Source organism: Ambystoma mexicanum, chromosome 2q, assembly GCF_040938575.1.
Source record: "Ambystoma mexicanum isolate Mex_15411 chromosome 2q, UKY_AmexF1_1, whole genome shotgun sequence".
In the NCBI taxonomy this organism is placed as follows: domain Eukaryota; kingdom Metazoa; phylum Chordata; class Amphibia; order Caudata; family Ambystomatidae; genus Ambystoma; species Ambystoma mexicanum.
The window spans coordinates 1035578085-1035594317 of record NC_090924.1 but is presented as its reverse complement, the minus strand read 5'-3'; the positions used below and the strand labels follow the sequence as shown (position 1 = coordinate 1035594317).

The 16233-nt window shown below is 40.2% G+C and overlaps 1 protein-coding gene across 3 annotated transcripts in view; it reads right to left on the bottom strand.

Moving 5' to 3' along the window:
• Window positions 1-16233, bottom strand: part of ABCB1 (ATP binding cassette subfamily B member 1) — a 777038-nt gene that overhangs the window by 138879 nt on the left and 621926 nt on the right. For all 3 annotated transcript variants that reach the window (XM_069648389.1, XM_069648388.1, XM_069648387.1), the window contains exon 22: window positions 8866-8966. In XM_069648389.1, the coding sequence (XP_069504490.1) occupies window positions 8866-8966 (101 nt within the window). The remainder of the gene's footprint in view (window positions 1-8865; window positions 8967-16233) is intronic.

The following is a 16233-nucleotide window of genomic DNA, read 5'->3' as shown; positions in this document are numbered from 1 at the left end:
CTGAAGGGCTTCCTCTTGCTGACGGTGACGGCAAACAGAAGCGTTTTCACAATCGTAGAAGAAGCCGGAGCAAAGCTAGGCAGCGTCCATCCAGCCTAACAGCCACTTCCCAATGCCACTTGCAAAAGCCTTTCTTTTCAATTCCACTTCATGAAGACTCACAGGATTTGACCTAATTTTTATATAGAAATCAGTGCCTAAAACATACAAACCTGCCACAAGGGTACTGTGATTCTGCATCAATCTTTAATAGAGTCTTTCAGATGGAGTTGGGTAACATACAACTTGCGAGCAAGATAATATAGTATGTCGATAATATATTAGTGTGCAGTGAGACAGAAGAAAGATGCAGGGAGGACTCAGTTCAACTAATGACAATATTAGCAGAAAAAGGATACAAATTAGACAAAGAAAAGCTACAATATTGTCAGGAAGAGGTCCTGTACATAGGATAGCTCATCTCTGAAGAGGGAAGAAAGGTGACACCTCAGAAAGCAGAAGCAATCACAAAAACTCCAAAACAGTACAGGAAATGCAACAATTCTTAGGGCTATGCAATGATTGCAGAGCCTGGGTTTTTGATTACAGTACATATATTTGACCACTTTTAAAAGGACTCAAGGAAGCGGAGCCAGGTAAAAGCAAGGTAATATGGACAGATAACTTGACTGAAAGATTTGAAGAATTAAAAAGGGTGATTTGCACAGCCCCTGTGTTATGAATACCAGACTATAATGAAGGGTTTTACTTATTTTCACATACAAATGGAGAAGTGATGACAGTAGTACTTGCACAAAAGATGACATTAGGACATAAGCAAAAAACACTGGCCTATTATAGTGGGATTTTAGACAGAGTAATGAAAGGACATTATTCCTGCGAACAAGCGTTAGCTGCTGCTGCTGCTTTCACAATTGAGAAGGCTACCAGTATTACAATTGGATGCTCTATAACATTATTTGTCGGGCACTCCCTATTTGCCATTTTGAAGAAGCCCAAAAGTACATTGACTACACAAAGAGCGTCTGGATATGAAGTGACTATTTCAAACCCAGCAGTTTTTTATTTTTTATTTTTTTAGTGTGATTTAGTTTAAATTAAACTTTACACAACAATAAAATATCAAATAAAACAAACTAAAAAAGTACATTACATCCAAAAGAAAAAGAAAAACAAATTGAAGACAATATAATGAAAACATAAGAAGAGACAAAAAACAAAGAAAAAAGAATTTGTCTACAGTTCATATACAATTAATAGCAGTTAAAAAGTGCGAGAGTCAAGGACACATTTTCACCCCACCTAAACCTCGACCACAAAAGCTCCTTGGAGCTGTCCCTGGGAAAGCTGTGACTTTACTTAGGAAAGGAACACATTATTAACGTGCCAAGCATGTCGCAATCGAGCATCCAATGCTTTAGCGTCTCCAAGCAACAGCACGAGTTGCAGAAATGACAGAATATAGATTGCAGTTCTTCGTCCCAATGTTTGGTCCGTTCTTTAGTTTTTAATTGGTTTAGCATGAAACGCATGTATGTCGAGTGGGCCTCAGTAAATGGAAAACATTTGAGGTATACACAAAGGTCACCCAGTCTACGAGGAAACCTTGCATATTCCTGGTAAGATATTTTCCGTCAGTTTCAACTCTACGTACCCAATACGAGCTAACAGTGCACCCATTGCACTTCTGAATTGCATAATAGATTTGACTGATGATGTCAGAATTCTTTGGAAGTCTTCAAAGATGGGATTATGAGGAGAAAGACATTTAACCTCCCATAACCTGCATAGAGTCTAGGGTAGGTCCGAGATTTGCCGATGCAAAGTCTAGGCCATATAGTAGAATGGGCTCAATCTTACCTTGGTAGTATTTTATAACAGGGAGGCATGAATATCTACATAGCCTCCTATAAATCATCTTCATACGGACAACAAATGTATCAATTTCTCTTTCAGCATTTTGGTTCACCTGTTAATGGACGATACGCTGGTTAAATTATAGCCTAGGTAGTGTAGCGAAGCTCGCTGTTTGACCCTTTTGGTGCCCAAGGACCACCACATAGTTTTAGGCCTTCTATTGTTAGAGAAAACCACCACCTTACATTTTTGCCCATTTATCGTTAAGTTGTTTTTTAAAGTATACAGAAAGAAGATAGCAGGCTCTGCTTCTCCGAGGTTCGAGGGAATAGCTGGACACGGTGAGCGTCATGTTGCAAGCTGCAAAGTAACGCGAAGCGTGTTGCCTTGCTCAGGTGTGGTTTAAATAGCCCCAACAAAATAGTCCATGTAAAGTAGTCCCTAGGCTACCACACTCAAAACACTAGACCGCATAGCTTGGTTCTTAGAAACCAAGCTATGTGGATGCCTCCATGTTGGCTGACAATACAATAAAGTAGTTCCCAAGCACATTGTTTTTCATGGTGTATGAGCCTTGCGCCATAGACGCCAGGACTGGCCCCATGAGGGCTTTTGAAGAGGATGCCAGGCTCTAGAGGCCCGAGTCCTGACTCCACCTGGCCAATGGGTTTGCCAGAGGGGGTTTTGGGCGAGAGTCGTGACAAGTAGTAGTATGTCCCTTTTCCAGATGGATCGAGGCAGGTCCATGCACGCACCCTGATGCCACATGGGCTACCAAATTACTCATGGTGAGGTGTTTCCTAGATGGGGTGTGTACGAAGTCCTGCTATCTGACAATGGACTGCATTTTGTAAATGAGTTGTTCTTCTATTAGGTATAAAACACAGGTTGTCCTCCACAGGCGAATGGTGTCTGTGAGATGCTAAAAGTACTTCTCAAAGAAAAGATAGCAAAGATTAGGATTACTTTGATAAAGGAATGGCTGCTTTGCCTAACCTTTTTATTTGCCCTGAGAAACCAGCCCGTTTCAGATCACCAGCTAACTCCTCATGAGTTGGTGACTGGACGTTGCATGAGAGTAGCTCTTTCTCCTCCCACTTAAATAAAAACTGAGGCCCATAGTGTAGCAAAACATTAGGGGATGAGATGCATGATTATTTGACAAATATCACTGCTAGTGTTTCTTTTATTTCTCAGCAGATCAAAATTCAGAGGGAAGGGTTGAAGAAGATTGAGGAAGACAGCCAACCAACTGATTTTACTCACTCAAACAGCCTAGTTTGTACCCAGGGGATCAGGTACTAATCAAGAGATTTGTTTGCACTTGTGTTAAGATCCAAGGGAAAGGAGGCTGGCTGCACCTGAACGATGTAAACCTCTACAAAGGAGAGAACCCGACACCTCCGGCAACTGCTGACAGTGAAGCAAGAGAAGAAGTTCTGCACATGCTGACTAGATCGGCTACCAAGGGCAAGGATAACGAACCATTGGATTTAAAACATTCTGTAAAACATTGACATTTCAGCCTACTCCCATTGGTTTTCTCACAGAGGAAAAAGTGCAGTTTCTGAACAGCTTTAGCGTGAGAACCGCTTGGCAGATTTGGGCCAAATAAGAAACAAAATGGGCACAAAGTGTTGACTTAACTTCTTTGACTGATTTGGGGTGAATCCATCCAGTCGTTTTTTTAAATATTCGACCGAGAACGGGGAGCCCCTGTGCCTTAAAAGCTTCATATCGGTATTAGTGCTTTGCAGCATGGAAGCTGTGAGAGGCTAATAAAATTCCTGGGTTGGATCTGGGGTTATTCCATCCAGTAGTTGTTAAAATATTTGACGGAGAAGGGGGTGCCCCCTTCTCCCAAAATTATAGCTATGTATGTTTCCCACAATGCATCCTTTAGGCTTTTCAGAAATTAAAAATCTACCTCTTTGTTTTGCTTGATGCCAGTGATGACCTCGGTTATAACGAGTATAACCAGGGTTAGCCGTAAAACAAAAGTCCACAAAATGCCATTTGGAGGATGAAAAATTATTAAATGGCATCAGGCTAGAGATGGGGTGTGGCGTGAGGGCTGGCGACCAACTTTAGAGCTTGAAACATCTTTGTGTAACCGGCGTTATCGATTGGGATAACCGCAGTTATGATAAAAAACTAGATCGGGAATGAAAGTGCATCAGATGAAAGGATGAGTGTTGGGGGAATGTTAGAGGGCTAGGGAGGGAAAGAAGACATGAGGAGAGTAGGCAGAGCATGCCAAGAGGTGTGGGGCACTTGGTGAAGGTCTGGGAGGGCATGGAAGAGTTTTAGATTTTGCACGCTTTCACAGTTAACCGCAGTTATTTGCAGGTGCCCACAGATAGCCGTGGTTATTTGTAGTACATTGCCACTATAACCATGGTTATGGGAAAAAATAGTTAAAAAATGTGAATAATACAAACAAATATTTTGCAGCTACAGTGAGGTGGGGGGCCATAGCTAGAGGCCTGGTAGTGTTTTAAAATATACAGTGGGCACGGCCGAAGGCTGTGCTCACTGGCCAGGGCCTTTGGCCCTGGATAGTGGGCTTGAAAGACATGTATAGTGGCCACAGTCGAATGCCTTGGCCACCTACTGGGCCAAGAAGAAGCATATTCGGGGAAAATGTACAGTGGGCACGGCCAAAGGCTATGGCGAGTGGCCCAGTAGAGTTTGCCATGCTTACTGGCCAAGGCCAAAGGCCCTGGCTAGTGAGCCGAAAAAAGACATGTATAGTGGGTCGAAAAGAAACATATTGGGAGAACATGTACAGTGTTTGTTTGTTTTATTATTTATAATGCGCACCAGACCGGTGGGCATCAGGGCGCATAGCATAAGACAAATTGAAGCTTGGTTACACAATGACAAAATACAGTACAGTATGATATATAATACAATATGATACAGTGCATGTGATTGCAGCAGAATAGGTAGAACATAGGTGGATGTAAACAGAGTATATCTGGACAAAAGGTATAGTTATGCATACATCTTAGTCGAATGCAGAGCAACAGCGGCGTCCAAGCTCAGGGTATAATCATGCATACCTCAAACTAGACTGCGGAGCAACTTGACATGATTAGGAAAGTAATCCTTGACACAGGCTAATTAGGAATACATATAGAATAATAGGTGAAAGGCTAATAATATACAGTTATATAAAAGGTAGCAGCGGAGAGGATCAATTATTTGTTTCAGAAGCAGGCTTTATTTATCAGATTCTTTGAGCTATCTTATTAGTTTTTGGCGGAAGTTCAGGTAGGGTTGGTCTGCTCTTAGTGGTGGGGGTAAGGAGTTCCAGAGTTGGGCTGCCTTAACCGTGAAGCTGTTACCGCCGACTCTGGTTAGCTTGAATCTAGGGGCTTGAAGGAAGTTGGTATTAGATAGCCTAGTAGTTCTTGTCTAGTGACAGGCAAGGACAGGCTCAGAGCCTTAGTGATATGGCCGATGGCTGTGGTCAATGGCCATGGCCAAAGGCTATGTTTAGTGTCCCGGTACTGTTTTAAAATATACAGTGGGCATGGCCGGAGGCCATGCTCACTGGCCAGGGCCAAAGGAAACCTAGTGGTGTGGCCAGCATCAAAAGAAACCTAGTGGTGTGGCCACAGCCAAAGGCCATGGGTATCAGGCCCATTTAGGAAACCTATTGGAGCAATATGTAGAATAGCCACGGCTGAAGGGTAGTGGAACGGGAAGAAAGCCATTGGGGCAATTTATAAAGGGGCCATGGCCGAAGGCCGGGGTCAGTGGTCACGGACAAAGCCATGGCTAGTGAACGGGAAAGAAAGGTAGTGTTTTAAAAGATACAGTAACACACACACCTATGAAGTCACCCAACGAATGCCCAACATAAGGAAAAGGTTCAATAGCAATGTAAATATATTTTGCACAGAGCTACAGACAATAAATATAAAACAATATTAATTGTAGAGAATGGGATTTATGGATGAATTCAATACATATTACATACTGTTGATCGGCCTGAACAAAACATGGGAATACAAAGCACATGAAGGCAAAAATAAAAAAAACAAAAACAAATGGCATACCTATGAATGACTAGATACCAATGGAGAATGGGAAAGTAAAATAAATTACAAGGTTGCAAAACATAATTTTTACATGGCAGACAATATAATATTTCATGAGCTTTTCACTAACTTGATTAGATTCTCTGTACCCAAGTCAAATGAATGTTCTAACTAATTTGCAGCCAGGTTACATCCAAAATCATAAGCAGTATCCTGTCCTAGGTACTTGAGTGTGAGAGCCTATTGTTGCAACATCCCTGTGATAAAGAAAAACCTCAAGCTTCTTAATAACCATACAATTGAAGTAGGGAACTCACCATTACTCCCTCTCTAAAAGCACTAGCATCTGAACTCTAGGAAGATGTTGCCTAGGTTTACTTTAGTGTCATATGTTAAATCCCTAAATTAAGTACCAGGCTAAAAGATAAGAATTAAAAGTTAAGAGTCCTGCACGAACTCCCCAAATATAAAGGACTTACAAGGGAACGCCTGGCTATCTCCTTTTGATGATGATAATGAAAATGTATTTAAAAGCATGTATATTTAGAAGGATGCTAGTGTCTAATGCACTGATGAAAAATGGCTTAGCTTGACTCTAGAAATTAAGATAAGTGGTTTACCTGGTCCACAAGATAGTCTGTGCAAGACAGGAGAAGTTGATTCAGTGATTGGTTTGAGTGTTTGCCACCACCGGCAAAGCTACAGAAGGCTGATGGGGGAGCACAGGATACCATTCATTATTATGTGAAGTGGTGTGAGTATGAATGGAAAAAGTTTAGTTTAGTGCTAAGACACATTTCATGAAAATAGTTTCTATTGCCGTAAAAAGTGAAACATCTTGCGATTTGAGAAAGGAAGACATCAGAAGAAGTATGATATGTATGAGATGATATTACACCTGCCATTTTGAAGCAAAGGCACATTTCCATTTTGTGGCTAATGAGCGGAAGGAAACGCCACATTGTACAGCAAGATAGCTATTAAGCTATAGATTTTCCAGAAGGAAAGTTGCACTGCAAATCAAATTTGATCATTTTTCTGCCCTGTAAATAGAAAGCATGCAGCCTACAGATATGTGGGCTGTTATCACAATGGGGGAGTGGCGGAATAAGGGACTTCAGAAAAATACACAATAAAAAAAAATATATCGCAAATAGAGAATCAAATGAATGAATGAAAGATAAACACAAATGGTTTGAAATGGCTAAAGCACAAGCTCACCTGCACTCTCCAACGTTGGCTCAGCCTTTGTTCTCCCTCTAACAGCCAAGCACAACCCATAGAAATACAGGAAGTGGGCTGGTGTTTTTATAGAGTTGCTTAACCTCCCTAATACTAGTACTTTGATTGGTCAGGCGAACACATGTCCGTCCACTGAACTCGCACGCACTTTGGGAGCACGGTCAAGTCTCACGTGGCCTAATGGGTTAGCTCAACCCTGAGTATAGAGATTGGATCAGCAAGCAACATCATCCAGGGTTGGGTTTGTCCAGCACTAATCATGACATTGTTACTAAAAGACATTAAATGGGTGTGGTTGATCGCTTGGCGTAGAGGGCCTGAGCTTCAACCCCTATTATGCCATCGAAGGATCTAGCTAAGAGTTGCCTCACTAGTTCTCTGAAAACTGTGGAGCCATCCAAAGCAAGCGTGCTGTCAGGGCTCCATTCCACACTGCTGTAACAAGTGTCCTTTGCCTTTTGACATCATCCCCAGAGTGCTTTGTCGGCAGGCAGTGGATAGAGACAGAACGTTTAGAGAGCTCTAGCAGAATCCAAAATGTCAAACCCCTCTCTCGGCCTGCAACTCCCATCTGGCTACTGTAGCTCCAATCCTTTCCCATGTCTGCCTACTTCAAAATGACTCCAGTGATCAGCACCCTGGTGTGAAAATGGCTTTGTTATGCCTTTGAAGGACCGGTACTCAGGGGACATCCCAGGGAGGGTTCCTGTGCCATGTGAGGAAGGTGATGGACTTCCACAGGGGGTAAAGAAGAGGATTCCTGGGCACTTTCCACATACAGCTGTGTTACGATTGAGTCACTGCTCGCAAAGCTGACACGATATCATACCCAAATGTTCTTGCTGTATAACTGCAGGACCCCAGTAGCCATTATGTCATGACCAGACATTAATTATATTTACAGTTTAACATGCCTCTAAGTTGACTAGAGTACACAAAAATTATGTTTTGTATCAGGCAATTAAAAAGCCACCTGTGCCTGTTCAAACCTTGTGTTCTAGCAGCTGTCAAGAATGCACCTGTGACCTTTGAACCTGCTTTGTTGCTACTGAAGGGCTGGTGCTGGGGATGCCAGGAGATTGTATCAGGAAAGGCACATACTTTCACTGTGATTTTGGCATGCAACCTTATGAAAGTGGGGCCTGATTAGCAGATCTCTGTTTCAGAAGCAGAATTACCTGCATCATTTGATTTATACAAATCCAAAAAGCTCAGGCTACTTTGCCTTCACCAGGTGGCATTCTGTCACAGTAATTAAGCAAGGATCTAATATGTCAAGCTGCATCCGAATCTTGAGCAGATGGGAGGTAGATAAAGATTTTGTGTGGGGGATGGCACAACACAATGAGGAAGATCTAACTTCCCTTTAAATATAATAACACCAACGAAGGTGCAGCATTCTTAGAGTATATTAGTAGAGAAAGTATTTCACTGATTTATCAAAGTTGACAGCCCGCCGCAATTTGTGTAAATGATATCTTAGCATGCACACATTGTTAGTACATCCATCCTCAAGGCTTTGACAGTGACAGTGCAATTGCATATTTTTTATTAGCCATAACACACGGGGAAAGAAAAGCTACAAATACATTTACATAAATGCCTGTTTTGTAATACGCATTTTGGTTATTTCTGGGTATAGAGTTGCTTTGGTATTTCTCGCAATATGAGAACTATTTATAGTTATAGTAATTAATATACAAACGTAATTTAGTACCTGTAAGGCCCCAGCAAATTTTCTTCATACTTGGACTCAAATTTACGTTCACGAGTCAAAGAAACAACTGTTCGGATATTTTCAACAGCATCAATGGCAATCTGTAAGAGAAAGCATGCTATTAATTTGCATATCATGGCACTGGCATCCAGCAGTTATTGTTTTCTGAGGCTTGTCGTCTTCCATCCATGTAGCAAACCACATTCCTCTGATAGTGTGGGGAAAGTATTTGCTACTGGTGCATTGGTGTCCAAGCTGGACATTATTGCCAGGATTTCTTCTAAAGGTGCCGCTCAGGTTTTACTTATGTTTCTTAGGGGTGAGGTCTGGGTAGCTCATCTATTTTGGTGGGGGGATACAAGCAGGGTGCATATTTCATGCAACTACATCACCAGATGGCAGCATATCATTTAGGTCCCATTTCACATTTCTCATTGGCACATGGTTGCATATGTGTATTATCCACACAATACCAGTGGTGCTGTTTTTGTTAAATGTTTCCTTGGCAGCATAGAAAAGGTGCAAGGTCTGTTATCACCAGGATATGAATCTGCAAGAGTAGATGTTTGTGGTTCCTGGTTATTAAGATATGCAGAGCTCCGAGACATTAGAGTGGTAGGTGGCCTGTCTCTGAATTTTCTTTCACATTGAGGTAAACAGAATGGATTCCATTTTAGGGTAATTTCCTACTCCCGTATCGATATTTTGATATACTGGAAGCCACAGAAGCATTATTAAGGTGCAGGGAAATGGAGGTCCTGCATACTAAAGTCACACTCTTAACAAGGTGCTGATTGTCTAAGATGCGGCTCCTTTGTTTTGAAACTATTCCTGAATCCTCAAACAGAACTTGGAATAGCTGCCTAATTGCTGTGTCAGATGTGTCTGGGCAGCACCTACTCAGCAATAAGGGACCCCAAAGGTCAATTCCTATTTTAGTTTGCAGGTGTGGTGTTGAGAGGTATCCATTTAGGTGTAGGTGTCTGTGCCTTGCAGCTGTTTTCTGCAATCCCTCTACCTTCCTTATCAGTGAATTGTCAAGAAGAGCTACTCCCAAATACTGTGGTGTGGTCCTCTCTGCCACACGGCTGCCTTCTTTGGAATCACTCAGCTTGGGGAATCCAACATGGTGGAGATACGTTCTTCCAATTTTTTTTTTTATTTATTTGCATTTGGTTCAAAATACATAACAATTCATGTAGAACCTTTACAAAATTTAAAATCTTACAGATAATCATTTAATCAACCATTGCAATTACAAAAATAGCTCTAATTCATTCTCAATGTGCTTACAAAAACTTGCCAATTCATATATTAAGGGTTTATGTATTCCCTGCATCATTCTGGACCACAAAACTTCAAGGCAGTCCTCAAATTCATTTTCCACAAATTTCCTCAATTTAAGTGTCCTTATGTTCTTAAAATGCGGACAATACAATATAAGGTGTTTCAACGTTTCATAAGATTCATTACATTCAACAAATCGACATCCCACACAATTATTTGATTTATTCATTTCCCAGTTCTTAGTTCTTTCTTTTGTATGGTATATGTTTAGTCTAAAGCGAATATATACCTTTCGGATATTTTCACAGGGGAATAACAAGACATGATCATAACGTGGAATGCGCTGTTTAACATGTATACCGTATTCTTTATATAGCCCATAGGTCTTAATTAAATCAATTGTTATACACCAATCCATTTCAAAGAGTTTTTTCTTAGCAAAACCAGGACGATATTGTATATCCTCAACAGTTATATTTACATTGTCCAAGATTTGTTGCATTTTCAATTGATAATTAGAAAAGGATTTTGGAGTTTGAGAACCCAACATTTTGTTTAAGTCGATATACAATGAATTTATTGGAGGATAATGAATCTTAACGTAATTGGACAGCTGTCTCCATTTCCAACGAGATGATAATGAAACCAGCCCCAATTCGTGTCGAATAATGGCATTTGGAATTGACATAGGGAGAAACATTGCAGATTTCAAAAGAGAGCCCTGTAAGCTATCAAGCGCGCTTGTCATGTCACATAGACAAATATCTAATGTATACAATATGACGCTTTCAATTTTTAATGTCATAAAATCTATTAGCGGGATTAAAGAGAATTTGCAATATTGGCTATAGATCCTTTTCATTTGAGATAATAGTGGTCGAGTTTTATTTCTAATGATAGTTGACCAAGCGTTAATGGAGTTGAGGGCTGATATATAATACCCTAGATAGATAGCATTATTCACACGACAAATCTGTGTATTCAATATTTGCCATCTAAAATTCGCTCTTTTTGATTTAACTCCAAAGGTCATAATGGCAGTTTTCGCTGGGTTATGTGTCAAGTTATGAGCTTTTGCAAAAGTCTCAAATAATGAGAGTTTAGTTTGAAGTCCTACCGGGGTAGGGTCAAACAAGATGATATCGTCAGCGAATGCAATTCATTTCAAATGAATACTCCCCACTTTGACAGAAAACAAATTCCCTTTTTCCCAGTTTTCACCCAGGTCAGATAGGTATAAATTAAATAAGGTAGCCGCCAGGTTACAACCCTGTTTCACACCAATTGTTGTGCATATGGGGGTAGTGGTTCCACCTTCTGGCGAGATTCTTATTCTATACGAAGTATTCGTGTGCAACTTAATGATCCAATACATCAACACAGTTGGAATCCCTATCTTCATCATTTTCTTCCACAATAAATTGCGGACCGAAGTGTCGAAAGCTGAACTCATATCGATCATTGCTATATAAACAGGATTAGAATTCTTTTCTTTTGCTCCAGCAATAACATGCGACATGATAAAAGCGTTTAAGGTTGTACTCATGCTCTTCCTAAATCCAGTTTGGTATTTCGAGTACATGGCATTCGCCCCAATTACTTTCTCCAATTTGTTTAAGAGAAGGATAGAAAAAATCTTAGCCTCAGTATCAATTAAAGATATTGGACGATAATTTTCTGGGAGAGATGGATCACCCTTTTTAAATATGGGTACTATATTAGCGGTTATCCATGAGGGTGGAACCACCCCGGACCTAATGATAGAGTCGAACTTATAGTTTATAATGCCAGCCCACAACACGGGATCCGCCTTATAAAGACATGGGGGAAGGCCATCAGGTCCTGCAGCTTTTGAATATGTCAACCTGGAAATTGCCCACATAATGTCAATGCAATCCCACTTCAGCCTTGGGATATTAGAATATTCAAGAGAAACATCTGGGACAAAGTGAAATTTGCAAGGCAGTTGATATTTAACCTTTATAAATGTTTGCCATGTCTGCTCAGGAATACAGTTTAACGAGAACAATGCCACACATTTATTATCAGCTTTCAAGGTGCGCCAGATTACTCGTGTGTCATGAGCCAAAATGGCATGAATTAATGTGCAATTTGCGTCGTTATATCTTGAAATACAAGCAGATCTCAAATTGTGTTTATAGGCTGATAATATTCTATTCCTCCTTGCCTTGCTATCTCTGATGCCCAAGTTGCTTTTCTTTAAATATCTCAGCGCCCTATTCTTCTCCCTTTTTAATAGTTTACATGTATGATCATATAAATGTGTATGTTGCACGTTACTTTGTATTTTGCCAAATCGCTCGAGTGCTGTGGCAACTATATCAGAATAATGCATACACAATGTATATTCATAATTTCCCCCTGCTCGTCTAATCCTCTCAATCTCTGAGGAAATTTGTTTAACAACAAAGTTGCAGGTCCCTCGATTCCATCTGATGGAATGCAGAGGACGATCAATTTCCACCACTGTCAAGGTTATATTTGGCATAAGCGAATGACATTTTAGTTGAAAAAAGGTAGAAAGTTGTGCATGATCTCCTATCTCAATCTGTCCTATTACTAGGGGTGCCATATGCATGATAAGATTATGAGATACAAATATATAATCTATCATTGAATGAATCATTCCTCTTGCCCATGTATTTCCTAGATTCATGTCATTTCTGACCATTAAATCCATATCCCACTCTGTGAGGAGTTCTCTAAATTTAACTCCTCTACTATGAGAAAGAGTGGACGATTTAAGTTTATGGGTTTCAGTCAGATCTCTACAGTCACAATTAAAGTCACCGCCTATAATGATTTCACAAGTCTGGTATCTAACAGATATATATAATAAGCATGCATCTAATTCGTCCAACATCTCGTCGACTGACAAGGCAGCTGGATTCCAGTATAAGGAAATTATCATGAGTGAGGAATATCTAAATGAGGGTATTGTAAGATGGATCCCCAGTATACTGGCAGATTCCCAAGCTAATTCCGCTTGAGCCTGCAAGGATATCTTAACTCCAACCAACAGACCCCCAGATGGACGTCCTAGCAGAGATCTCTTTGCAGGTGAAGTAAAAGTTAAGTACCCAGGAATCACGAATGGCTCAGTTTTCATCGTTTCTTGTACCATTATTATTGTTGGTTGGTCTACATAGGTTAAAGCAGAGTGCCACTTCATTAAGTTTACATGTCCGCAAGAATTCCAAGATATAATTTGCATACTCATATCATTGTATGGCTATTTAGCAGGCATAGGTAATTTTGGACATAGGATTGCCGAAAGCATAGGTTCCAACCATGGTAGTCCTTTTGTGTTGGCTACAAATTTCAATATTTCCAACATTCCTCCATCCAGCCCTGCTTCAGATTGCGTACAAGGCCTATCTGCTTCTTCAATCTTTTCAATACCCTTGCCCGGTGTTTCTAGAAATATTAAAGCCTCCGACTCACAGTCAAACGTAAACAGCGTCAAACCCTCCTTTTTTATTTCCTCGCGATTGAACCAGATAAATTTCATTATAGCCTCAGAGGTAAGATAACAAATAGCCCTGTGATTATTTACACTTGCCAAAGAAACCCTTGTAATATCTTCACATTTGATTATTCTCTATTGAGGTATTTTTGAGAATACGGAGAATGTATAGGATCGATTAATGCGATTATCCGCCAATATCCTTTCATCCCCCTCAAATCCAATAATGTACTGTGTTTCCAATTCACTTTGTTGTGGCCTAGTGGGAGGTGTGTTTTTTCCTGTATTTATTAATGTTACAGCCAATGGGGATGCCCTAGTAACCACACGGGGATTTCACTCAAGTGAAAATGTGCTCTTGCTATCGGATAAATCATATTCCTTATTTGAGTTATTCATGTTAATTTGATTCTCAGATAAGGACCTTCTTAATGGAGGACCATGGATACATTTATATGGCTCGGGGCAAAAAGGGTACCCACATTATTTACTTCAATTATTGATAAATTCCCAGGCTGGGTCCTCAGAAGTGCCTCAACCATCAACCATTTCCGCTTTTTTGCCTTGGCCATTTACCATCACTACATTTTTCTTATTGTCCAATAAACAATTTTCAAGCCTTATTGAATCATCACATATTACATTCATTTTATTACTATTTCTATTTCCTACTTATAATTGTATTTCATTACTCAGTATGCATACATTATTTACATGTGTTCGATTATTTGGGACATTATTACATATCTCACTATAGGATTTCCTCATAGGTATTTTTAGGGGGATGCTGATTCCTCCGTCCTGATGTTTTATTTGACTTTTCGACGTACAGCATCTGCCTACTATAGGGAAATATTCACTTAAGGTGGCTTTTGCCGAGTTTTGAATAATGAGATCTATGTTAGACTTTTCATTTTCCTTTTCCTGGGTTAAGTGGTCTTTTGGAATAATCGTGGCTATTTTTTGATGTAACACAGTTTTGGAAGTTAAGGTTTTCTGAGAGTTTAATTTTGCCAATTGTGTGGTACTAGTTTTTATCATTCCCGTATTGGTGTGCACGTCTTCCTTCAATAGCGAAGAGGTGCCAAGGCCTTCACCTCCTTTTTCCACTCTTACTTCAGTTGCAGGTGTGAGGGCGTCCTGACTCTCTTTGGACAACTGGTCCAAGTCAATGTGCTCCTCATCTGCAATTTCTAGGATAGAAGTTGATTTTATGAACTTCGCCTCCCTCCATCTTTTCGCAAGTCTTTTCACAGCACGCATATGCATCCTTTTAGCCCGGCGAGACATAAAGGTTGGGGTTACTTCGGTGTGAATATTTTCAATCTCTGCCTTTTTTTGTTTTTCGATTTCATCCAACAAGACAGAAGGGCTATCTGGCAGATCTAAAATCGGAACTTTGGCAATAGGACTACGCTGCATATCAAAAGGCTGTGCTTTATTAAATAGTTGTGAAACTATTGTATCGTTTAATGCGATTATCGATGCTTTAATCTCACTCAGATCATTCTCACAATTGCACTTCAGCGGCTCGGATGATACCCCATGTGGTTGTGTAGAATTGTTACATTCTAGGTGAACAGGTAGCGAACATTGCGTACTTTTCTCATGACACTCATTTGTAGCCTCTCTTGATCTTTGGCCACCTATTTCATATTGCAAAGATCTCAGGGTATCAATTGCGGTTATAAAGCCCTCAATTTTATCCATCTTGGAACAGAGAAAATGCATAATTGCCTTTAATTCCTTTAATTCCAAGTGGGTAAGTTTGTGGCCCTTGTCGAGAAGATCTAATATTTTTGTGATCACTGGAAGGGGGCTAGGAGATTGATGTTCAACACTACCCCTATCAGATACGTTACCCTCAGGATCATCATTTATGAACCTTCTTTGATCTTTGATTTGCTCAGGTGAGTACAATAGAGCATGCGAAATCCCTTCAGAGCCTCCTTCGCCTATTATTTCATTGTGAGTTTTCATGGTGTCCTTTCTGCAAGTTGGTTTAAAAATCTCCTTGTTAGATGATCTATGAACAAGTGGGGTCATCGTATCAATGGATTGATTAACCTGTTCATCTAATTCAGCCATTTTCCTCATAGTTATCCTAAACGGGTCTTCATTAAAAGTGCAAGGTAGTAATGGGGTTATGCAACTCCCCAAACTCACCCTGGCATCATTATTTACTTCCTCTTTTATGGAATTGTACAAAGTGGCAGTTGGGTCCGCATGAATCTGAGCCAAATAAGTAGTTTGTGTAGGAGTATCAGTACGATTCAAATTATCGTCTTTAGCTACCTCAGCTAAAGTGTTATTATCAAATAGCTCATTATCAAGAATACTCCTTTTGTGACCTAAGGAGTCATTATTAGTTTCAGTACAAGCTTTCAATATTGCCTCAGTGCACCGCCCGCTACGCAATCCATTAGCCATAGTTAAAATGCAAGATATATCTCTTGTGCAATATATTAATGAAGAGACAGAGTTCTCAGCCTGCTAGATAAATGTCAGGATAAAACAATGGTGGATAGAGACTAATCTAGCTTTACACCCAAAATCTGATAAAATACGAATTAGCACGGTATGAGGTGATAAGC